At 54.1% G+C, this 25,096-nt stretch overlaps 1 protein-coding gene across 3 annotated transcripts; it reads right to left on the bottom strand.

Annotated features, from left to right (window-relative positions):
- Positions 1-331: 331 nt before the first annotated feature.
- RBM26 (RNA binding motif protein 26) lies at positions 332-25,096 on the bottom strand. Of its 3 annotated transcripts, none has more exons than XM_078623455.1 (22): positions 24,576-25,096; positions 23,182-23,300; positions 20,971-21,143; positions 20,179-20,282; positions 16,444-16,727; positions 14,116-14,385; positions 12,934-13,197; positions 11,381-11,524; positions 10,830-10,979; positions 10,325-10,457; positions 9,435-9,591; positions 8,729-8,929; positions 8,505-8,630; positions 7,962-8,039; positions 6,427-6,558; positions 6,035-6,112; positions 5,112-5,288; positions 4,319-4,423; positions 3,101-3,331; positions 2,540-2,626; positions 1,746-1,859; positions 332-1,373 (listed from the first exon to the last, which is right to left on the bottom strand). In XM_078623455.1, the coding sequence occupies exons 1-22, from the start codon at positions 24,632-24,634 to the stop codon at positions 1,290-1,292; spliced, it is 3,270 nt and encodes a 1,089-aa protein (XP_078479581.1). In that variant the 5' UTR covers positions 24,635-25,096; the 3' UTR covers positions 332-1,289. The 3 variants fall into 3 exon arrangements, with proteins under 3 accessions (XP_078479581.1, XP_078479582.1, XP_078479584.1); XM_078623456.1 differs by having other exon boundaries at positions 4,319-4,417; XM_078623458.1 differs by lacking the exon at positions 7,962-8,039 and having other exon boundaries at positions 24,576-25,095.

Raw genomic sequence — 25,096 nt, 5'->3', positions numbered from 1 at the left:
AACGACAACACCCACCCACTTTGTCTTAGCACAAATATCCCGTCTTCACCATTACAGACTGAAGCAAGTGCTTTTAGCGAGCACCTTAAAGGCCAGCATGGCACACGAGGTGGTGGGTGGCCAGCCTTTTGCCTCCCCAATGGCAATGTTTACACACCGCACCAGGTACTCATTTTAGGCAGAGTCAACCTAGAGGAAGCCAATGACCGGTTCAGATAATCGTCACCGGTGTTGAGCAGGAAACGAACTCTGGTCGCCGGGTTTGTAGCACTTGTACACACACTCATACACACGTACACAGAGCCCATGTGAAAAATGCCTTGACACTTGGTAAAAGTTCTTTTGGAAAAACTTGGGGGAGTTCAATCGGAATGGTTTCATTTGTTTTGTCCAATTTCACTTCCAATCGAAGGTGTTTACATTTTAGTTTTTTTTTATTCCAGCTCATTTAGGATTTCACTTGATATTCTTTTTTTTTCTTTTTCCCCCCAAAACCATTCCACATTTTATTTCCTTTCAATGCCAAAAACAAAATCAACGAGAGTAAAAATTCACAACGATGCCGCCGCCACCGTGCGGACGCAGGGCGGCGAGCGAAGGGGAAGGTGGGCCGGGGGGGGGGGGGTGGAATCCGACGCAAGTTTCGGCTCGAGCCGGTCGACTTCACCGGGCGATCACAGCGAGCGCGCGGTACACGGGGAGGGCAGCCACCCGGATACGGGTGCACAGGGGGGGGGGGGGGGGGGTTGTGAGCGCGGGCATTTCGGCGGTGTCGCGTGACGGCGCAGCTGGAGCTGCCGCTGCCGCCACCCCCCCCCCCCCCCCTCGTGGCGCCGCATCCATCCCGCGTGTAAAGCAATTGAGACAATCAAAACGACACGAAAAAATATACGCCACCATGTCCTAGTCATAAAATACTAAGCATAAAAACTATGACCTGTCCAAATGCATACCGTGACTATAACACAGCGCGCAAGATTCATATTTTTTACAAACTAAGAGTTATATTACAAGTTGTTTAAATCCAATTTTAGAGATCTGTGTACAGCTCGTAGCATCTTATCTAACCCGAGCGAACATCCCTCCGCTCTGCTCGCTGCCAAATTACCGTAAATATAGCGATATCAAAACAACAACGCGGCCGCCTGACAATCCCGATTCGCTTCCAAGCCACGGGTCAAATTGAACGCAGGCAGACGGCCGTCGGCGGGGTGGGGGTCCCCAGCCAGAGGGGGCGGGCCGTGGTGACGAGGTCGTGACGAGGTCGTGACGAGGTCGTGACGAGGTCGCTATCGCCTCCAGGAGCGCGACTCGTCCTCTTCCTCCTCCTCGTCATCGTCCTGCAGCAGCGTGTCGTCGGTGGCCTCGCCCTCCTGGCGCACGCGCACCGTCACACGCAAGGTCACACGCAAGGTCAAGGTCACAGTCACACACACGGTCAGTCAGTCACGGTCACACATACGGTTACACGTATGCAGATACACACACGGGGTTACACACACACACCATACACGATTCCACAGATGTTTACGCCCATACGTGCACACGCAGTTACACACGCACGTACAGACGCTAAAGCAGACGGTTACACACTCAATAGGCTCATGGTTGTGCCGAGCCAGGCGCCTGGCACGAGAGCCCACGATGCGTCCCTAACCGCGGCGCTCGCAGCGGCGCCACCACACGCTCAGTGACGACCACGTCGTAGCAGCGCCACCACACGCTCCGCCACGACCATCTCGTACCTCCTCCTCCTCCGCGTCCTCGTCCTCGGGTTCCGCCGACGTGGACGCCATCTTTGGCTTGTGCCAGGAGAGCACGAGGTCTCGGCCTTTAAAGCGCGCGCCCTGTGTCGCGGCCTGAGACGGCACGCGCATAGCGGGAGACACGGAGAGAAGGACACGGGGGTCATCGACTCGCAGGGAATTCGCGGGTGGAAACGCGGACTCGACGATCGGTGCGAGACCCAAGAGAGAGCGCTCTCGGACACTGGGCAAGCGACGTCACAGACTTGCTTCGGGAATGCCACGATGTAAGACTCTCTAACGTGCTTTGCTCATGTTGCATCGAGGATAACGACAGACAAAAGACAAACGATACTCTTTGCTTCTTTCGGTAAAGTCACGTAGGTATAAAATAAAATAAATCACGACGTTTCGATCGCTACACAAGCGGTCGCCCTCGGGCGGGAAAAATATAACCCAGCAGTGAAACTGCTACGCGACTTTACCGAAAGATCCAAAGAGTATGGATTCCTGCAGTCACGAAAGCTTCAAATCAAGATTAAAAGACAAACGAGACAAAAAAACGAGGCGAGAAAAAATCGATTGCTGAATTGAAACCTGACACCTGAATCGCGACACTTGGAATCCTCGTACAACGCTTGCCCAGGCTGTGTCCCCGTGTGGCCAACACAGGCCTTCCCGTTTAACCGATGAAAACGGATGCGCTAGCGAGCGACCGGCGCCGACAGCACGGGGGAGCGCCGGGGCCTTGCAGGCAACGCTGGAGTCTCGCGCGGGGAGAGGGCGACACTCACGTGCTCGGCCTCCAGTCGCGTCTTGAAGGTGACGACGGCCGACGAGGACCCCTCTTCGCTGCGGAAATCCTCCACCTCCCCTAGACTCTACTCACGCCCACACGACCAAAGCACCATGTCACTGTTGCTCTCGCACGCAGATTGCACACGCACGCACGTAAACACACGCACACGTGCTGAAATCACCAATGCATAAAAAGTGGTCGGGCGTGGTGCTGGCCATCCACCCCCTCGTGTGCCATGCCAGCCTGCATGGGTGCTCGCTAACAGCACTTGCTGCGAGAGTCTTAAGGCTGTATGTACACCTGCAATGCACCTGGTCTCATCAGGTCTCGTGACCCAAACAGGTTTGAGCCTCGACAAAAGGCGTGGCAGAGGGCAGTGCACCAAAATCCAGTTGTAATCTACTTGGAGCTCCCACATCTATGCTCCCCACCGCCTTCATCGACCTGAAGGGTGGAGTGAAGCCCTCATTCAGCAGCCAAGTGGCTGTGCGTGAACAAGCAGATGTCCGCACAAGCACGCGTACACGACACACCCAGGAGTAAACACGCGACGCACCTTGAAGTGCAGCAGGACGTCGTCCTTGTCCTCGGCGGCGAGGCCGCACACCTGCAGCGCACGTGGCCGGTAATCCAGCGCCGTGTGCGACATCAGCGGGTGACGGCCGCCCCGTGAGCCCCGGTAACCACCCCGGCCGCCCCGACCCCGCGACCCCCGCCCCCTCCCGGAGGAGCCTGGACCCCCCCGCCCGCCGCGGCCTCCGGCTCCCAGGATGCCCAAGTGAGCGGCCTGCACACGCACACGCGAACACAGGGGCGCACCGCTTAAGACGTCGGCGCTGAAACGTGCGATGACCGACGTTACGGTGTCTGTGCCAGGCTAGGTGCACGCACGCACACAGCCAAGCTGCGTAGCGTTGGACGCAAACTGCGGGAAACACACCGGGAAAGTCGCGACACAGGAAAACGCGAGTGAAGGCTGTAAATGGAGAGGAACGGCACGGCGACTCTCATGGAGCCGGCGTCCAGCAGCGTGACGAGCGGTGGCGATGGGAAGGCGGTGGTGGTGGTGATGGGAAGGGGGTGGTGGTGATGGGAAGGCGGTGGTGGTGATGGGAAGGGGGTGGTGGTGATGGGAAGGCAGTGGTGGCGATGGGAAGGGGGTGGTGGTGATGGGAAGGCGGTGGTGGTGATGGGAAGGCGGTGGTGGTGATGGGAAGGCGGTGGTGGTGATGGGAAGGGGGTGGTGGTGATGGGAAGGCGGTGGTGGCGATGGGAAGGGGGTGGTGGTGATGGGAAGGCGGTGGTGGCGATGGGAAGGCGGTAGTGGCGATGGGAAGGGGGTGGTGGTGATGGGAAGGGGGTGGTGGTGATGGGAAGGCGGTGGTGGCGATGGGAAGGGGGTGGTGGTGATGGGAAGGCGGTGGTGGCGATGGGAAGGCGGTGGTGGCGATGGGAAGGCGGTGGTGGCGATGGGAAGGGGGTGGTGATGGGAAGGCGGTGGTGGTGATGGGAAGGCGGTGGTGGTGATGGGAAGGCGGTGGTGGTGATGGGAAGGCAGTGGTGGCGATGGGAAGGCGGTGGTGGCGATGGGAAGGCGGTGGTGGTGATGGGAAGGCGGTGGTGGCGATGGGAAGGCGGTGGTGGTGATGGGAAGGCGGTGGTGGCGATGGGAAGGTGGTGGTGGTGGCGGTGGTGGCGATGGGAAGGCGGTGGTGGCGATGGGAAGGCGGTGGGTGGTCAGGGGACGGCGGTTTGGGCCGGGGAGGGGCGGCACCTCAAACTGCAGCGTGTAGAGCCTCTTGCGCAGGTCGGACACGTCCTCGCCCGCCTGCATCTTGTTGTGCAGGTCCAGCTCCATGTCGAGCAGCTCCTTCTGGGCCTGGCAGCACAGAGAGCGGCCGCCTTAACCGACCCGTAAAACTAAGAGCTCCATGGACTTAAGAGGCAGGGGGAGGGCCCTCATCCAGCAGCGGAGAGACAAGTGCCGTCGATGTGAACACTCAGCGATGACCTCCACGCCACAACATCGGGCGCAAAGGGTGGCGCAGTTCTCTCCTCTCAGCCATCCGTGCCGTAGGCTCCCTGCCAAGTCGAGGCTCAAGTCCTTCGTTTTTACTGATCGTGCGTCTGCCTCTGCAATAAATAACTACGCCAAACCGCTTCTTCCACACAGCATCTCGAGATGTGGTCACGTTGAGACACAATCTAATTCTGCATTTTCCTTGCATAGACTTGGACAGAGATACAGACTGGCATAGATGCCCAAAGGCTCTGAGACCTAGAGAGTCCCCTACGTACGTACTGAATGTTGAACTTCTTACACCGTCCATTGCCAACCGTGCTAATCGGTTGACGACAACGGAACCATCAGCCTCACAGAGACACCCGAGGAATCGCAGAGACATTTGACCATCTCTCTCTCTCTCCAAATAAACTCCCGTTTCTTCTCAACAGCACCCGAGAGACTACGCCACACCTCCCGGACGCGAACCCACGACGCGTTGCTACCGCGTCGACGGCACGCAAGCCCGGGGGGGCAGCGGCACCGCCGCCGCCGCTCTCCGCACCTCGGACTTGGAGCGGCGGCGCGTGGCGACCGGCGCGGGGGCCCCGGTGGGGGCGGCGGTCTTCAGCTCGTCCTGCAGGCGCGAGATGTTCTGCGACAGTTCCTTGAGCGTGCGCATGATCTCGGTGTCCTCCTCCCCCTTGGAGGCCTTGCTCTTCTCCAGCTTGGAGATCAGCATCTGCGGGGCGCCGCCAATGGACACGAGCGTCACGAGCGGAGTCGGCGGCACCAATATCCGCGCATGCGTGGCCGTAGCGTCGGCAAAGCACAAACACGCTGGTCAAAATTGTTAGTTCGTGATTCTGCCGATGTTCCGAGGAAATCCCCACCGAGTCTCAAGGCTGTTGCTCAGGAGGGCATTGCCAAGTTATTTGCTGTATGGGGCGACGGTGCTGCTGCTGTGTGAACCCAGTTGAGTAATTTTCAGGTAGTTTTTGAGCATTGAGATGTTTGGCCAATACGGTGTGTGTGTGTTATAGCTTTGGGAGGAAACCAGAGAAACGCAGAGGGAACCCATGCAGAACAGGGTGAGAGAACGCACCAACTCCACACAGAGGGGTTACCCAAGTCTGGAATCAAACCAAGGTCCTGAACCGCGGTTAACGCTCAGGTCTTCTAAGTGTTTGACCGAACCCCCACCCTGGCTGAGAACAATAAATGTATAAATCACCTGGATAATTTCTCGGGATGAAACTTCTCATTTGCAAGGGTGCCAAAGTGACACACGAGTCAGGCCGTCTTTCCCAGGGTTTATTGTGACCTCGTTCAAATGGCACTCACCGCTAACGGACACCTCCAACCACTATGATGGCTTGGAGTCGGGAACAATGACCCCAACTGAATGGGGGGGGGGGGGGTGGGGGTCGATCGACGGATAGCATCCTGACCCCAGCATCACAGTTCGACAGCAGTCCTGCACCGCACCTTCTGTGTCTCGATCTGCTTCTCCAGGATCTCTTGCTTCATCTTCCTCATGTCCTGCTGCATCTTTATCGCCTCCTGCTGCGAGACGCGACAAACGGCACAATCACTCCGCGGTTTCCACCCAACGATGGCTCCGTGCCGAACCGCACCGGAGCATTGCACGGCAAATGCGGCCGTCTCCTCCGCCGCTGCCGGGGGACCATTCGGAATCACAACAGCGCGACTGCGTTCACCAAACCGCGGACCACACAGTAACACCGTTGTCCACTTTCATTGTGCTCCGCCGGCGTTTGAGGCATCCGCCCGCCAACGTCGGCATCAACGCATCGACAGATAAACGGCGCTCGCCGGTTCCCCGGGTATTGGCGGCACCACCACGGGCGTCAGCGCACCTGCTTCTTGCGCATCGCCTCCTTGTTCTCCAGCGCCTTCTGGGCCGAGTGCGAGGAGGAGGAGCGCTGGGCGGCGCGCAGGACGGCCACGTTGTACACCGTCTTGGTGAGTCCCACCGTGGTGGAGAGGACCTGCACGGGGTGGGTGGGGGGAGACGGGGAGGACGGGCACACGGACCGTCAGGGCCACGACCGCCGCGACCGCCGTGACCGCTCACCTCCAGCTGCACGTGCGACGCAAACATGCGGAGACACGGCTGGGCCATCGGTGGCCTCCCGGTTCGTGGCGTGCGGCCTCCCCCTCGTCTACGCATGTCAGCTGCACGTTTAAGAATCAAAGCGCTTTAATCAATACCAAAGCAGAGCCCAGGGCCGACAGCTGTGGATGCTGGATTTATGATTTGTCCACGGCACAGCTCCCACCGATAGCGACCAGCGCGCGCACCGCGAAAGGCGACGGGGCCCCAACTGATCACACAGGCTCCACGTCAACGCTGCACAAGGCAGGATCACTCCGCAGTCAATATCACCCAGGCCCCAGAGTGCTCCGATTCTCACGATTCGGGGTCACGAGTTTGTCTGGTTTGCACGCGTGCTATTGTCTCGTCCTTACGGGTGAGCCGACTCTGTTACCCCGAGCAGAAGATTGGCGCCATCATTTGTTGAATTTTCATGAATAGTCAATAATCGATGCTCGCGTGCACAATTTGACGCGGGTGTCACGAGCATCAGAATGGATTTCATCGGCGAGTCGACAAATCGTCACGCGCCCAATCGACTGTCATTCGCACAAGTGCTCTTGGATGACAGGCCATGGGCCAGAGCACGCATCAGCGCCACCAAAGGTAGCAAAACCGTGTAGCACCGATTTATTTACACGACCAACGAGAGTGGATTTCTTGGTAACCCCACTAATTTCATCTGGCAATCAAATAATTCACCGCTACTGGTCATACAAAGAAACTGAAAGCACTCAAGTGGCGAGTAATAGGTTTTTACACTTTCAACTGGTACAAAAACTGACACCCTTATACAAGGGACAATGTACGCCTTTTGGCATCATCTGGTCCAACACCAATGGAGACTATGCTCTATAAAAAGGTGTCTCGGGTATGGACCAATCAACTTCAAGGACAGTGCATATCATTATCAGAGTTGTTTCTTTTAGTTTGCATTTTGACTGCTTGTGTTGTGGTTATTACAAATATGATCCCTTGTATAAAGGTGTCAGTTTTTGTACCAGTTGAAAAGGTAAAAACCTATTACTATATTTTGCCACTGGTAAAGGAGGTCTCATAGTGGAAGTGACGAGTTAAATATCTGGTCCAGGCTCGCACCGAGGCCACAACTGATCACATTAGCAGCACCAGCACTAGCAGCACTGTGCTCCCGGCAAACACGGACTCCAACCCCTCCTCCATTTCCCCGTCACCTCAAACTATAGGAGCGTCACGTCGAGGGAAGCAGGGGCGGAAGGTGGGGGGGGTATCGCGGCGTGGAGCTGGAGGAGGAAGAGGAGGGAGCCGACCCCTTACCTTCCCGGCTGTGAGGGGCGGCTCATTCCGCGCGGGGGGAAATCCCAGCCGCTCCCGCACGGGAGGCTTAGCTCCAGCCTTGCGTGGCCACGACAGACGCACACACAGCGGAGAGCAGATTCACTACGTGGCCCGCGGCCTCCCAACGAGTCACCCACACAGTCGCCCAGTCACTCGCAGTCATTCACACGCAGCAAGAGTTGCACTCACAGCGTCGCCTGGTCACCCCCATACCGTCACTTACCGAGTCGCTCACGCACAGTCGCTCACAAGTCCACGCCGGAGGCACAGGGTTCACACGGCTGGCAGTGGCCGTGCCACGCCGGCGCCCCCCTCTGGCAGCGTGCGGGGAGGGATCGCAAACCCCACCACTAACTCCTGCTTACTCCACGAGAAACCTCAACGGGCGTGGAGGGACTGGAGCCCCCATCGCGAGCGCAGGCCGCACGGGGTCACAGCGCCGCCCTCACCTTCTCACAAACCCTGGCGGCCGCCCGCACTTAACGCGGAATCGGCACGCGGGCGCCGGTGCGCGGGCCGTACCTGCGCGCTGCCGTCGGGAGACTCGCCGGGCTGCGGCGGCGGCGGCTCCCCGCCCGCCACTGGGCCCAGCCGCTCCTTCACCGACGGCTTTCCCGGCACAAAGCCGCACGCCTGCCCCATCGGAACCTGCGGGGCAAGGGGGAAGTCGCGCTCGGGTCAGCGGCGACGTCCCAGGGACGGGAGGAACGCACGGCGGGGGGAACGCAACTCGGGCACGCGCTCACCTGTGTCGGGATTCCGCCGCCCATCGGCGGGAGTTGCGGTGGCGGGGCGCCGGGGCCCATCTGGCCGTTGGCGTCGCGGTGCCAGTAGACGCGGATGAAGCGGTTGTTGAGCACGGCCTCGGTGCTGGAGATGGCGCGGCGCGCCTGGTCGTGGTTTGAGAACTGCACCAGCGCCCCCTCGGGGTCGCCGCCAAACGCCACCTGAGAGAGACGGCCAAAGCGTCAGGACCCTCGCGCCGGCCGCAAGCGGCGCCACCCGGTGCCGCAGCGCCACGATACCGCACCGCAACAGCACACCGCCACGCCACGACAATGCCCGGTCGCAACCCGGTGGTAGCGCGTTCGCCGCTCGGCATCATTCAAAACGACGACCGGAAGGCCACGGTGCGCTGGGGTCATCGTCCAAATTTAAAAAATGACACTGCAAATTACTCAATTGGGATTACACGCGGCAACATCACCCCTACCGCTGTGCATCTACGAAACAAAACAGCGCCTCCCCCCATAACAGTCGCCGACACCAAACGTACTCAATTGTTACTATCACTCCGGCGCAGGAGAATGTGTTCGGCAGACGTCGTCCCCATCTCCCCCCTCTCTCCAAAAACCCTTCCCTGTGCCAAACAAAAGCACGGGGAAATCGTACGACCGTCGGCAAATCCTTGGCGACAATCCCCACGCTGGCCGAAGCCCCCCCCCTCCCCACCTGGATATTGACGATGGTCCCAAACTTGCAGAAGTGGTCGTTGAGCTTGGTGATGTTGTTAAGCTCCTTGGGCACCTTGCGGATCTCCAGCCGCGTGCTGTCGTACTGCTTACGAGCAAACGGCGGCTTGCCCTGGCTGTTGTACGGCGGTCTGTTACTGCGCACACACAGACCCCCCCCCATGTAGCTTTAACAAGACTGTTGGGACAAGTGCTGTTCGCAAGCACCTACGAAGGCCGGCACGGCACACAAGGTGGATGGGTGGTCAGCACCACGCCCGGCCGCCTTTGTCTCCCCGAGCGCAGATGTTTACACACCGCACGAGGAACTCATTTGAGGCTGAGTCAACCGAGGGGAAGGCCCAGGACCGGTTCATATTAATCGTCACTGGTGTTGCCCATGAGCAGAAATCAAACAAACATATCACACATATACAGACGCACGCTCGTGCACGCACGTGCACACGCGCAAACACAATAGACGTGTAAACTCAAGTAAACATATGCACACACACTCACAGACACAGACGCCTAAATACAAGTGCCAGTGCACAAATATAAGCACAAAGACACATGCATGAACGCACACACACAGGAGCAGGTGCATGTCAACCCATGTGCTCATGCACGCAAACACAACAGATGCATGCACAATCACACACACGACCATGTAGACACACACTCAAGACACACGGGGCGACGTCAAGGTGCATCACGAGTCGGAGAGTCGAGCAGTAATGGGCGAGAGGAACTCCGATGCCAGGCACGGTGCAGGCAAGGACCAATGCAGCAGCTGCCACTGCCCGGTGCCGCTGGGGCTTTTGCTCACTTTTATATTATTATTTCCATTCTACGTGACTTTACCGAAAGAACCAAGAAGATTTTGCTCACTTTTCGAACCAGGGCTTCTTGACGAGGGGCCCGTCCAGGAGGCCGCCCGGCCGCTTGCGAGGGTCCGGCTCCACCACGATGCGTGCAGCGCCAGGGCCCGGCCCGTCGCGCACACCCGGGGGTGGCGGCCCTCCTGCGCCGCACGCCACACAAGGCTCTGGGGTCAGCTCGTACGGTGGAGGCTATCGGGTCGAAGCTCAGCAGCAAGGGATAGGAGAACGGGCGGGCAAACGCGCACCGCGAACGCACCACACGCGCGCACGGGGCTGGGCGAGTGAAGCCAGCAGGGCTCGGGAAGCACACGATTAAGGAGTTGGCTGAGCAACAGGGCACGTGGGAGTCGGGCCTAACTTCTCACCGAATAGTTGCTCGGTCACTGGTAACCTGGAGTAGCTGGCACGTGGCTGGCAGTGGCCACAACCATGGCAAGATGTATACTGTGTGTGGTGTGCTGGGTGCAGAAAGAGCGGTGCCAGATGGCGGAGCGGGAAGAGAGTGCGGGTACCTCTGGGGCCGCTGTGGGGCTCTCCGGACGTGAGGCCTATGAGGTTGGGCCGCAAGTTCTGGTGTCTCGGGGGGAACGGCCGGAAGGAGGAGCGAGCGGGGCCCGTGAGGCTCGGAGACTCGGGGTTGTAGCCGTCCGGTTCATAGGGGTCTGGCATGCCACACCGTCAAACACACAACCCACATGGGATACCCCACAAGCCACAACACACACTGTTATACAACACATGCAACAACCGCCATGCCCCACCGTGTCACACGACATCACACACCACACCGTCGCAACACACCATGCACCGTCAGAGCACACCATACACCGCAAAACAAACCACCCTAGGTATGCAGACACCCCGTGATGCTATCACGGGGCGTGTGGGTGCTGTGTGTGCAGTATGCGCAGTAAGTGTTTTGTGTGCCGTGTGTGTAGTAAGTGGTGTGTGTGCTGTATGTGTAGTCAGTATCGTGTGTGCTGTATGTGCAGTAAGTGTTGCGCGTGCTGCCCATGTTTCTGTGTGCGCTGTCCACATGCTGCCCACATGCTGCCCTACGCACCCATGTTGTACTGAGATGCCTGGGGCAGCAGTGGAGGCGGTGGGATGTGGATGCCGGGTGGAGGAGGAGGGGGGATGGTGGGCACCGGTTTGGACACGGGCGGGGGAGGCCCGTCGATGCGGGACCCCGGTAGGGGCGGGGGTCCTAGGCACAGCAAAAGGACACAGCAAAGGGGCACACAGCAAGGTTAGTGGGGGGGGGGGCGACACACTCGGGAACAACGCACTGCTGTCACGCTGCGCAAGGTGTGTTTGAGGTAACGGTGCGTATGGAGCAGCAGCTTGGTGGTTAGCGCAGCACGCCAGGATTCCAGCGACTCAAGGTCAATTCCTGCTCGCGGCCAACATTAGTGACAAATATCTGAACCAGTCCCGTCCCTTCTTTAGGTCAACTCGGCCTTACGGGACTACTCGGTGCGATGTGTATATATATATATCACCATCCGGGAAGACAAAGGCGACGTGGCGTGTTGCTATGCACACCACCCCCTCGTGTGCCGTGTCGGCTCTCACAGGTCCTTGCTAACAGCACTTTCCCCAACAGCCTATAAGACTGTCGAGGGATCTTTGCCTTTAGTGTACGCGTTCGCGCGAGTAATAGAGTGTGCGTGTGTGCATGCACGTGCGTGTGTGCATGCAGATGCGTGTGTGAATGCAGATGCGTGTGTGAATGCAGATGCGTGTGTGCATGCACATGCGTGTGTGCATGCAGGTGCGTGTGTGAATGCAGATGCGTGTGTGAATGCAGGTGCGTGTGTGCATGCACATGCGTGTGTGAATGCAGATGCGTGTGTGAATGCAGATGCGTGTGTGAATGCAGATGCGTGTGTGCATGCACGTGTGTGTGTGCATGCAGATGCGTGTGTGAATGCAGATGCGTGTGTGAATGCAGATGCGTGTGTGCATGCACGTGCGTGTGTGCATGCACGTGCGTGTGTGCATGCAGATGCGTGTGTGCATGCAGATGCGTGTGTGCATGCAGATGCGTGTGTGCATGCACGTGCGTGTGTGCATGCAGGTGCGTGTGTGCATGCAGATGCGTGTGTGCATGCACGTGCGTGTGTGCATGCACGTGCGTGTGTGCATGCAGATGCGTGTGTGCATGCAGATGCGTGTGTGCATGCAGATGCGTGTGTGCATGCAGGTGCGTGTGTGCATGCAGATGCGTGTGTGCATGCAGATGCGTGTGTGCATGCAGATGCGTGTGTGCATGCAGATGCGTGTGTGCATGCAGATGCGTGTGTGCATGCACATGCGTGTGTGCATGCACACATGCACATGCGTGTGTGCATGCAGATGCGTGTGTGCATGCAGATGCGTGTGTGCATGCACGTGCGTGTGTGCATGCACGTGCGTGTGTGCATGCAGGTGCGTGTGTGCATGCAGATGCGTGTGTGCATGCAGATGCGTGTGTGCATGCAGATGCGTGTGTGCATGCAGATGCGTGTGTGCATGCAGATGCGTGTGTGCATGCACATGCGTGTGTGCATGCACACATGCACATGCGTGTGTGCATGCACATGCGTGTGTGCATGCAGATGCGTGCGTGCCCACCAGACACGGGTGGCAGAACGGGGGGCATCGAGCCCGGCCGTGGAGGAAGAGGAGGTGGAGGCCCCAGGAGCGATGGTGGGGGTCCGAGGAGGGAGGGTGGTGGGGGCAGGTTGGGAGGGGGCCCCCCCTGGGGTGGGGGGTCCAGCAAGGGCGTGGGGGGCGGGGGAAAGGGGATGATCCCCGGCAGATTCACGTCCTCCACCACCAGCGGGTCGGCGCCGTGGTCAAAGGGACACATGTCCCCTCGCATGCAGAACCCCTTCTCTGCACCGCGCACACAGATACACACACACCATTAACACACCGACACAACAACACACGCACCCGTATACACACACTTTGTTATACATGAACAACAACACCAACACAAGCACACAAAAACAAGACAAACCAAGCGATACACGCTGCTGCTCACGCTATTGGTACAGCTGATGCTGCTTCTACAACTCCGAATAGGACTACTGCTGCAGCTACAACTGCTGCTGTGACTATTGCTACTGTTACGACTGTTTCTGCCTCACGTGTGAGGGGGAAACACTACCCCATACAGACAGAACAGGTAGACTTTACATTTTTGCTGTACCGTCTTCTCCTGGCGAGCTATGTCCCCTGCTCGACGCCCACGGGAAGGGAGTTTCACAACATTTGTGCGATGAGCCACCAACCCTTGCATCCACTGCTGGACTACAGACGTGGATAGCCATCTCCATCCGGCTACTACTGCTGATGCTACTACTGCTGATGCTACTACTGCTGATGCTACTACTGCTGATGCTACTACTGCTGATGCTACTACTGCTGATGCTACTACTGCTGATGCTACTACTGCTGATGCTACTACTGCTGATGCTACTACTGCTGATGCTACTACTGCTGATGCAACTACTGCTGATGCAACTACTGCTGATGCTACTACTGCTGATGCTACTACTGCTGATGCTACTACTGCTGATGCTACTACTGCTGTTATTATTACTGCTGCTACCACTTCTGTAGCTGTTACGACTAATGCTCTTACTACTGCTGGTGCTACTAATGCTGTTAACACTGCTGCTGTTATTATTACTGCTGCTACTACTTCTGTAGCTGCTGCTACTGCTGGTGCTACTAATGCTGCTACTGCTGCAGCTACTGCTGCTACTACCACTGCTGCTGCTACAGCTGCACCGTCGAGGCCCTCACCGTCGTAGTCCCGGCAGCGCGCCTTGTTCGGCACCACGGGAGGTCCGGGCGGTCCTTTACCAAAGGTTGGTGGGGGCCCGGTGATGTGGTTGTTTCCACGGTAACCAGGGCGCGTCTCCGTGGCGATGGTCGTAGGGAGACCCGGCACGGGGGCCGCCGGAGGGAACTGCGTGGAAGGAGCGGGGCCCCCCGGGACGACGGTGCTGGGCACGTACCCCTCCGCCGGCACGTCGCCTCGCTCCCCTTCAAACTTTTTGTCACGTTCGCGGTCTGGGGAGACACGCCGCTGCTCTCTCACCACGCTGCTCTCTCACCACGCTCGCTCTCCCTCTCATGGGACACAGAGACAGGAGACACGGCGCTTCTCTCTCACCACGGTCAAATGACTGCCTGTTTGAAAGGCAAGATATACGCCACTTTAATGACTTGCCCAGCAGGCCCACCCATCCCTTAATACGGTCAATTAAAACGGAGCGATCCACTTATGAAAAACTGCATGAAGGTCCAGTAGAACCAAAATGAATGGAGCATTGGAAGTGCGCTGATCAATAAATCCTTGGTCGCTCTTCAACCATGGCAGTTTTTGTGCTGCGATTGACAAAAAAATCTTGTCAATATTATTCGTTTTCAGGAATCAATTAAGTTGCTTAAATACTACTTCAATCACTGTTCCCAGTCTGGATGGAATAACTCAGGTCTGAGCCACAGGCTGGGGAATTGTTAAACAAGTCTTCATTTTGTTTTGAGAGGAATTGAGAAATACTTCACACGTCGAAGATGCCGCTGCAAGGTTAATAATCGGTGAAGATTAAGGATTACCCAATTAATCTATAGTTAAAAAAAAAAACACCCTGCAGTAATTTTTATTTAACTCAATGAGATTGGAGAAGCACTTCTTGCCGATCTTATAGCCTCATTGTTCCCCCGTGTTTTTTTTTATATCATACGCGATATGTAATTCTGTAGCGCTCCATTAAGGCTCCATCTTACTAAAGTCTCTTTTCATTTGCCAGAAGGAACTGTTAATCCAAGGAGCAATGCACTCATGTGCAGCTAATTCTCATCTTAACTGGGGTGACAGTACCAGGAGTTAGTCGTACAAAGACACTAATATCTGTCAACTCATCACAAGTACTGCAAAAAGAGTTGATGGAGCTCAGCGTATTATTTCAGTGAAGCTCTTTATAGTTGCAGGATGAATTGCACAACTTTTAAAAGAGTGCCCTACTCGTATTAGGCACAGGTTGTAAAGCTTCAAGTAACATACAATAGAGATATTAGGATCCATTATGGACGAGATATGAACTCGACTTCCAGAGATGACTTGACCAAAAGCGTGCTCATGATTATGGGTGGGCCCTGAAACATGCCGAATAAATCAGAATATAAGAGCTCGAAAAAGTCACGAGCCTTCGAATCCACGTCATTATCATAACGTGCATTAAGCAGATATTAATTCGAAGAATCCTATCATAATTAGGTGATAAAATAACACAGGTATTCGGCAAATTCTGAACAGACAGACGAGGCTTAGGTGGGCGATAGAGGATTACAGTGAGGGCAGGTAGTTGGCTCGTGAGTATGAATGAGAAAGACTCAAAGGCAGGAAAGTCCCCAGAATGTTTCTCTTTACGTTGTGATCACGACAACAAATACCCCCTCGCCCCTCAGTAGCTGCTTCATAAACTAACGTATCATTCAAAGGAGAGGCATAAAACAAGGAGGTATTATCATTTGCACTGAGAAAAGTCTCAGGTCAAAAATAGAAAATCAAAGTATGTAACGCATTATATGATCCCGACGTGTTAAAATGCATTCTATGATCATTGCTTTAAAAGGTTATGTTCCATGATGAGTGAACATTATGTAACACAAGGCGTGAGTTTACACTTAACTATGGGGAGGTGTAACTGTGATAATGGGAATCTTAATAATAATCAATCCTTATTTTATGTGCCAATATCTCTCCTTCAATAAAGTAGGCATCAGTGCACATTACACAAGAACGGGAACAGTACAGGGAGTATAGAGCAACAAAAATAAAATAAGAAAACCGTCACGACCTCATCGTCTAACGCAGATTACTAACATCCTTAGGGTTCACGGGGAGACATGGGGACAGGAAGATGAGGAAATGGCAGGCCAGAGGTAAAAGATGGCGGCACAAGACAGGGGTGAGAGACCGAGACTGGAGACACGGGGAGGGAAACGCGGAGGTAGAGACACGGGGGACAGGAGACATGGCAATGGAAAACACGGGGACAAGAGACACAGGGACAAGAAACACGGGGACGAGAGACAGAGTGACGCGGAGACGGCAGAGCTCACCCTTGCTATGACTGCGCGGGGGGTGAGCGTCGCGCGACCGCTCCCAGCTGCGGCTTCGGCTGCGGCTGTGTCCCCTCCTGCGCTCGCGCTCGTAGCGATCGCGGTACGAGTCGCGCCCGCCTCGCCCGTCCCTGCCCTCGCGCACGTCGGCCCCTCTCCCGTCCCGCGCGTCCCGCCCGTCGCGCGCCTCCCTCCCGTCGCGCCCATCGCGCCCGTCGCGGGACGAGAAGCGCTCGTACTCGCGCCGGCGGGGCCGCTCGTCCCTCCGCTTGTCATCACGGTTCCTGCGATGGCAAAACAAAAAAAAACGGCGCCGTGAGCGCCGGTCGCTGCCAACTCGCCGAGCCTTTCTCCGTCGCTTACAATGCCGTCGCGTGGACTAGGGAGGGTGCGTGCGCCGTTAGCCAGCGCGTGTGTGTGTGGTATTAAATATTTGGGAGCGCGCCACAGTGGTTAGTGCGCTGCGCGACAAACCTGGTGACCCGAGTTCGAGTTCCTGCTCATGGCGATTATCTGAACCGGTCTTGGGCCTCCTCTAGGTCGACTCAGTCCCAAATGAGTACCTAGTGCGGTGTGTATACATCGCCACTAGGGAGACAAAAGGCAGCCAGGCGTGGTGCTGGCCACCCATCCCCTCGTGCCGTGCCGGCCTTAATAGGTGCTCGCTAACCGCACGTGCCCCAAAAGTCTGTTAAAAATGTGAGGGTTGTACAGCGAGTTAATTGTATAAAGCTTATATGTCACATACAGCATGTACGCTATATACTGTAAACAAGTGTACGTTATAGGCAATGTGTGTGCGCTGGAGACAGCATGTACATTCTAGATAGCATGTATATTAATAGGCTGGCTTATCCAGGAAAGCCTCAGTAAGTCTAACGACTCTTTTTCAGGAGGGTCATGATGAGTTTTCACAGTTTGGGGTGATGGTCGCTACGTACAATTTGTCGTGTTAGTTTTCAAATTAAGAAAATTTGGACCATGAGGCCGGCACATGATGGAATATTCTTCCGAATGTTGTCAAAATATATTTAACTAGCTTCTTTTCCCATCCTAGGACGGAAGCTGTAATTTTGACTTAAAGCTTTTGTGACTGCTGGAATTCATACTCTTTGGGTCTTTCGGTAAAGTCACGTAGATAGAAAAATAATCTAAAATCACGACGTTTCGATCGCAACACGACCAAATCGGGTTCCGACCAAAAAATTCACAACATTTTTTAATCTGGTCACGAACGGGTGGCGATCAAACACGGCCGCGGCCGATTTCCCCTTCCGCGCAAACAAACAACAGTGACCCACGTGTGGCCGCTTGCTCAGTCTCGCTTAGTAATCGGTCTCTGTCAGACGTGCGCTCATATTAATTTTGTGAGTGTAGTCATACCCCTCCCCCCTCATTCAAGCCGTAATTTAGAGAGCGAAAGCGCTGAGTACAGTACGCAAATCGCTAACATAAGAACCCGTTAATCTCTTCTCGCATCATTCATACGATGATGCGGTGAAGTAAACGTTCACACGATATTATGGTGAATGCTTCCAAAAACAATACTGTACCCAAATATTACTGTTAACTTTTCTTTCAATAGAAACATGAATTGCTCGTACGAATATTCTCTCTCTCAGAATCGACTGACTGATGTAGCAGACGAAACAATCATCTTGTTGAACTATTCTAAACCTTGACGCGGCAATGTTAGTTTTCTCTGTTGTTCAAGGTTTTCTCAGTGTTATTCAATGTTTTTACATTTAGTTTACTATTACACTCTGAATTCTATGGCATAATTTACTATTTTTGTGCTTAAAAATCTTTAAAAAACAATATTTATATACACTTCGTAGGAGTCTGGAATGGACTAATCGTATTTACATACAATCCAATAAGGAAATTAGGTTCGAGTCACGACCAAATCGGGTTGCGACCAAAGTTATGGAACGATTATGGTCGTGACCAGAGGTTCTACTGTAATACTGAATACCTCGGCCACTGTATTGCTAGAGATTAGCGTGTCTATCTGTTAATGTAACCCCACGACGACGGTGCTGAAGAAGCCATTGTATTTCTAGAGATTTAAAGATTAGCGTGTCAATGTGAGATGGCTCCCGCAGTAGTGGCTATGTTAATGAGACACATTCAGCCTATTAAACAACGAGAGCCACCGCCACATCGAGGAAAAGGGAAGCAGCGGCTATGTTAGTGAGACATTTAGCCTGTTAGTGTAAAGACATTTAACAAGGTAATTCAACTCAGAGAGTCGGAAATAACTGTTAACATCGGCAGGTAGGATGGAAGCATCACAGCCAGTTATGCCTTTGCCTGGTTAATAATATTGTTCCAATCATTGCTCAGTTTGTACCCATCTTCTCGGTTGAAATTGTGTCTGTGTTTATATATCTGGATGGCTTCATGAACAAATCTTTGTTGATAGCCAGTTGGTTTGCATAGTACCTTCGTCTTGGAAAATTCTTTCATGTGTGCCCACAGCATTAAAACAATGACCAGCCACGGCAGAGGTATTAGTCCTACCGTGTTTCAGATCCGCCGTGTGTTCACGAATACGGCCTGAGACATGTCACTTGGTTTCTCCAATGCAACTACTGCGGCAGGCACAACTTAGTTTGTAGACACCGGGGTATTGCATGTCAGGGATCACATCCTTCACAGATGGGATGTTCAATTGAACCTGGATCTTGTGTTTGCTCATGATTTTGGAAATATTTTTGGTGACCCCTGCTATGTATGGCAAGGTGATGGCTTTGATTGGGTCCTCAGGTGGTTATCTCCCAACGGTTGGGGTGACAGCTTTACGGATTGTGCAATCCGAATATCCATTCACCTTGAGGGCTTGGTGTACGTGCTCCAGTTCACTGGCTAGGTGGTGATGGTCGGAAATGCAAGTGAATCTTGCACAAAAGTATGTCATCAAACACTTCACTGCATTTCACTGTATTAATGGCAGTCGATCTGGCACAAAACGAAGTCGTAAAACACTTCACTGCAGTTCACTATAGCACTGTATTAAGGTCAGTGATTCTTGCACAAAACTACATCATAAAACACCTCACTTCATGTCACTGTAGCACTGTATATAACTGTTCAAATTCACTGCTCTGATACTTTATTCTCTTCTGCCTTCGATAGCTGGGGTTGAAATAAATTTGAAATCGATACAATATTTGGGAAATCACCTAGAAATGTCTATTTTACCATGATGTAGAAGCATAAATTAGACTTACCTTTTGTCTCGAGTGCTGAAGAAATACATATAAACACCAAATCCACTGTGTTGCTGCGTATAATTATTTATTAGATTCACTTTCAATAAAGAAACGTCAAACTTAAAAGTGAATTTGCGGGAAAAAAATTTCCGCTCGACCTTCTGCGTGAGTGTAAACAACATCCACCCGCTCATGAATATTACTGAGGGGCGGGGGGGGTGCGTCATGTGGAGTGAAGTCACGCGCGTTACACACAAACAGACATTCTTGGCTCATAGTACTAATGTCCACTGTGAAGCAGAGAGCGCATATGATTAATATGGTTAATACACCCACAGTATTAATCAGGGAGGCCATTGCAATCGAACCATGAACCTTTACAAGCAGCAGCAAACGTTCTTAACCGCTGGGTCACGTCACCACCCGTGTGTTGCGCGTGTTGTCGTGCGTGTGTTGTCGTGCGTGTGTTGTCGTGCGCGTGTTGTCGTGCGCGTGCTGTAGCATGCATCCTGCCACTTGCCTGTTATCCCTAGACCCAGCGCTCAGCTGCTTGGGGCTGTGACTTTTCCTCCGCCCCGGCTTGCGGCTGTCACGATCCTCCTCAGCAGAAGGAGGTGGCGCGTGCTAATCACACGCACGTGCAACACGGGGTCACGCACAACAACGGCTGCCATTCACCACTAAGTGTAGGTGACATCACCACAACACGTGTGCCAGGCAGGGTGCATACTCTTAGGTTCTTTCGGTAAAGTCACGTAGGCAAAAAATATATTTAAAATCAATAAAAGTAATAATAGAAATAAAATAATAATTAAAAAATCACGACGTTTCGGCCGTTACAGCTACAGCTAGATTTGCTGTATCAACACTTGATACAGCAAATCTAGCTGTAGCTGTGACGGTCCCACCTGATGATGGAGACTTGTGTTGCCTCCGAAACGTCGCGATTTATAAGAGTATGAATCCTTGCAGTCACGAAAGCTTCAAATCTAGAATAGGCAGAGTGCACTTTAAGGCTATGATATGAAGTGTGGAAGACTTGCTGGCAGGTGGTCCCGGGACAAACTCAGGTGTTATGGGTTGACTTCTTGAGATGACCGAAAAGATACACCACCCATGCCCTCCACCATGCCATGTTTCTGCGTTTTATCCTCCCGGCTGCTCTGCTTGTCGTTGCGAGTGCACTCCACCACTCTCCAACTGCCCAGTAGCATCCTTCACGACCCTCGCCCACAGGATATCCACGATAATGCACACACACACGCGGCCCGCACCACAATGAGGTGAAACGCAACAGTCCAGGAAATCTCACCTCGTCCTTACGCTCGGGGCGCTCCTGCCAGCCGGACTCGGGCTTGGCCGGCTCGCCCTTGGGGGCCTCGGCAGGCCCTCCAGCCGTGGGCGTTATAGAGGCCGGTGCGTGTGTGGGGAGGTACGACTTGTTGTTGAGGACCTCGAAGAGCTTGTCGACAAAGCCGGCCGTATCTGCGGCACGCGATTAAGAAAGGTTGGCGGATCGTGTAGAGATTTGTGAAAATGCCAATCCCACAGGGCTGCACGGTGGTGGTATAGCAAGCAGACTCCTTTACAAACCCATCTGTGCAGACCTCTGAGTGTTCGCCACTTTATACACGTGGGATTTACTCTAGGGGAACTCCAATTTAAATCCCACAACTAACAAAATTATATTTAAAAAAATTGCCTAAAATGTTTCTCCATTTTGAACCCGACCGTGCTATCAATGTCACAGCAAGAGACAAATAATCCATTCGCGACTCTCACAGAGCAGTGCGACCCTTTGCCCTTGAGAATAGTCCATGGAGATGGACATCGCAAAACTTTCTGAAACCGTTTAAAGTGACCTGGACCACACAGTAAAAGCAGTACCCGCAATGCCATATGAGAGTAATGTTCATTGCATTACAGTCAAACCAATATTTTTAAATATCAAGGATGGAATTTATCCAAATTAACTGCAAAAACAAATGTAATTTGATGGTTTTGCGTTTGTGCAGGCATTGGTGACTGGGCTGATGCAAACTCACTGCACGTATTTACACTGGACAATCCGAATTAAGGCAGCTGCCTGGCCTTGAACCCAGGGTCTCAGCTCTGTCAGGTCCCAAATACACAAGCTACTGCTCTTTACCACCAACGCTGCTGCTGCAAGGAAAGTTGTACAGTGAAGCTGCGACACTTGTTCTCTGGCGTACGGAGGAATCACAACTGACAGGAGCGCAGTCCCTGCCCCTGTAGCCTCACCTGGCCCCCCCACACCAGTCTGGCGAATGTTCCAGATACTAATGCATCTCCTGTCCTCTCGACCTACTCATTAACTACCTGTCAACAGTCTCCTATACCAATCAATCACATTTCTCCCACCCCATTCACTCTTATCATCCACACCACTCACTCACCTGTCTGGCATACCATTCACTCACCTTTATCCCACTAAATTAACGCACCTATCATCCACACCATGCATTCACCTGTCTCCCTCACCATTCACAAAATTTTCTCCAAAACCTATTCACTCACCCATCTCCTTAACCATTCACTTGCCTGTCTCACACACAATTCACTCACTTGCCCACTGGACCTGTCATTTACCTGTCAACTGGACTGGTCCCTCACCTGTCCCCTGAACCCATCCCTCAGCTGTCCCCCTAACGCCAGTCCCTCAGCTGTCCCCCTGACTAGCCAACTAAATCACCTGTCAACTGGAGTCCTTCACACTATTCCCCAAGAAACCCCTTCACCGGTCCCACAGTCCTGCCAGCCAACTGCTCCGCACACCTAGGGTTGCCACCCGTACATAATTGGTATGGACAGTACACATTTTTATTGGGTTTCCTCAAAATCGTTTTGACTCTTTAATTAGCTAGTTTCACACCATTACCCCAAATCGTATTTAAAGGATATATGATGGCTATAAAGTACAAGAAGATTTCATGTAATGCATGTTCATGCTTTAAGTTCAAATGTTGCTCAAACACATGCCAGTTCCACACATAGCCCCAAAACCGGTCCATTGCATTTCCTACAGACCAGTTCCTTCACTGTCCATGGACTGGTAAATCAGCTGTACCAAAGACAAAAAAAATCAACCGTCACCCAGACTAGTCCCTCAAATATCCAGCACGTGAAACACTTTCCATTCAACAGTCCTGTCATGGACTGTCATCTGAACTGTCCCATCACCTGTCACTAAGACTGGCCCCATTCACCGCCCCTCAAACATTCACCTGCAAACTAGACCGGTCTCTCACCTGCCCCGCATACCACTTCCTCACCTCTCTTTGAGACTAGTGTCTCAATTATCTTCCAGGCAGATCCCTCACATATCCCAGTCCATCCATGCACCCGTCAGCTCCAACAAATCATTCATCCGTCACATAAGACTGGTCTCCCACCTGTTTGCACGGTTACGCGTCCCACCAACCACCATCCCTCTAGCAAGTTTGTTTGGTGTCTCCAAGTCTAGGTCTTCACCCATCTCGCCCTTCACGTCACCTCCCCCTACCTTTCTGCAGGAAGACATCGAGCTGGTCCACGCACAACGCCTTGAGCTCCTTGTCGGGTTTGTCCTTCTTCACCAGCGCAATCACGTACTTCGCCAGGGCCGACGGGTCCGCATCGCAACTGCAGGAGGGACACCCATGCGGGGGGGGGGGGGGGGCACTTAGTAGGGACGGGGACCAAAGGACTTCTCTGGGGGACATCAATCCCCTATAAATCCCGTTTCACCCCTCTGGGTGCTCACTGCATGTCTCTAGGCCTCTCCACTCATCTGAGAATCTTCCGATCGCCTGAGGAGAACTCGCACCCACTACATCGCCTCTCACCGTCAGCCATTCTCTATCCCACTGCTGGATGAATGCCTCCCCAAACCATCGCCATCCCTCACTGTCCAGTGCTGCTACCATTAACGACTCACTGCTGACACCATCACGGCGGGTCTAAGTCCTCCGTCTGCTCCGCGGTGGTCGTTCTCTTGGGCATCTTCTCCACTCGGGCTGTCTTTCCGTCACCATTCTCGTGTGTCGGCCCCACACCTCGTCCCGCGAGGATGCATCCCTGCACATCTCCACGACTGTCCACGGTTACATTTCTATTTAAAGCTTTCGTGACTGCAGGGATACATATTCTTGGTTCTTTCGGTAAAGTTACGTAGAAGGGAAATAATAAAATATTATTTTTTAAAATTATTTTATTGTTTCCCTTCTACGTGACTTTACCGAAAGAACCAAGAATATGACTGTCCACGGCTCGAAAGGATCTCTCCGGGCCCCAAGTGACGCTTGCAGGCCCCACTAAGCGCATCTGCTATTACGTTTAGGCAAAAAAATCCTCACAGAATCTCACGAATCTTCTCCAGGAGGATCCTGGCAAGTTTTTTTTTTGCAGTATGGGACGGGCGATGTCGCTGCTGTGTGTGTACAATCCCAATTGACGAATTGACAAATTTTCGGGTGATTTTTCTGCACTGGAGATACTTTGGGCCAAAACCACGCACTCTGTATTTTTTTTATTGAACGAAACCGGAAAACCCGAAGAAAAAAAACCACACGCAGATCAAAAAATATAAACTCCACACGTAAAACGTGGCCCGAGTGTGTAATCTAACGAGGGTAATTGTTTTTGTTGCTGAGAGACACGAGTGCCACCACCCACGGGCCTGTTTACCTCTCAAAGCCACGAAACAGACCCCTGGTGGGCCTTGCTGCCTTCATCTTAGAGGCCTACACAGGCCTCGACAGACCGTCTGGGGCACCTACAGACCTCCCCAAGGCCCCCTCTAGGCCCAAACAGGCCTCACGAGACCCCTGATGGGCCCGTCTCGCCACCACCAAGATGCCCACTGCCTCCACCCTCCCGGGGGTCGCTACTCGTGTGGCGGTGTGGGGGGGGGCTCACATGGGGTCGAGCGTCTTGGTGAGCCAGGCCTTGAGCGACTCCAGGTTCTCTATGAGCATCCTGCACGCAGGGCTCCGCGTCCCGCGCCGCGGGGCACGGGGGCTGGAGCGGGGGCTGGAGGAGCGGACGAGAAGGCGGGCAGCTACGGCGGGCGGGCGGGCGGCTGGCGTCCCTGCAGACTCGAGGTGGATGTCCCCCGGGGTGAGTGGCTCTCGATTTGAGCTACTGTACTGCACTGTAGTATCAGGATGCTCCTGCGTCTGAGGCTGGGCCCCGCTATCGGCTTCTTGCGCCGGTATCACCGGACGAGCAGCCGCTGCGAGGTGTGTCGGCTGCTGTATCCACTGCTGGCCGAGTGAGGTGGAGGGAGGCAGGAGGAGGATGAGGAGGAGGAGGATGAGGAGCGGTGTCAGCTTCACGCGGCAAGGGGCTCAGGGCCTCTCAGGTCGCATGGCTCCAGCGACAACATGGCGGCCGCGATCTCGCGAGAGCCGGCGAGTGTGGAGGCCCCCCCCCCACGA

Source organism: Lampetra planeri, unplaced genomic scaffold (genome assembly GCF_965212315.1).
Source record: "Lampetra planeri unplaced genomic scaffold, kcLamPlan1.2.h2 scaffold_260, whole genome shotgun sequence".
In the NCBI taxonomy this organism is placed as follows: domain Eukaryota; kingdom Metazoa; phylum Chordata; class Hyperoartia; order Petromyzontiformes; family Petromyzontidae; genus Lampetra; species Lampetra planeri.
Note: the sequence above shows the minus strand (reverse complement) of the source record. Positions and strands in the feature narration are given on the sequence as shown.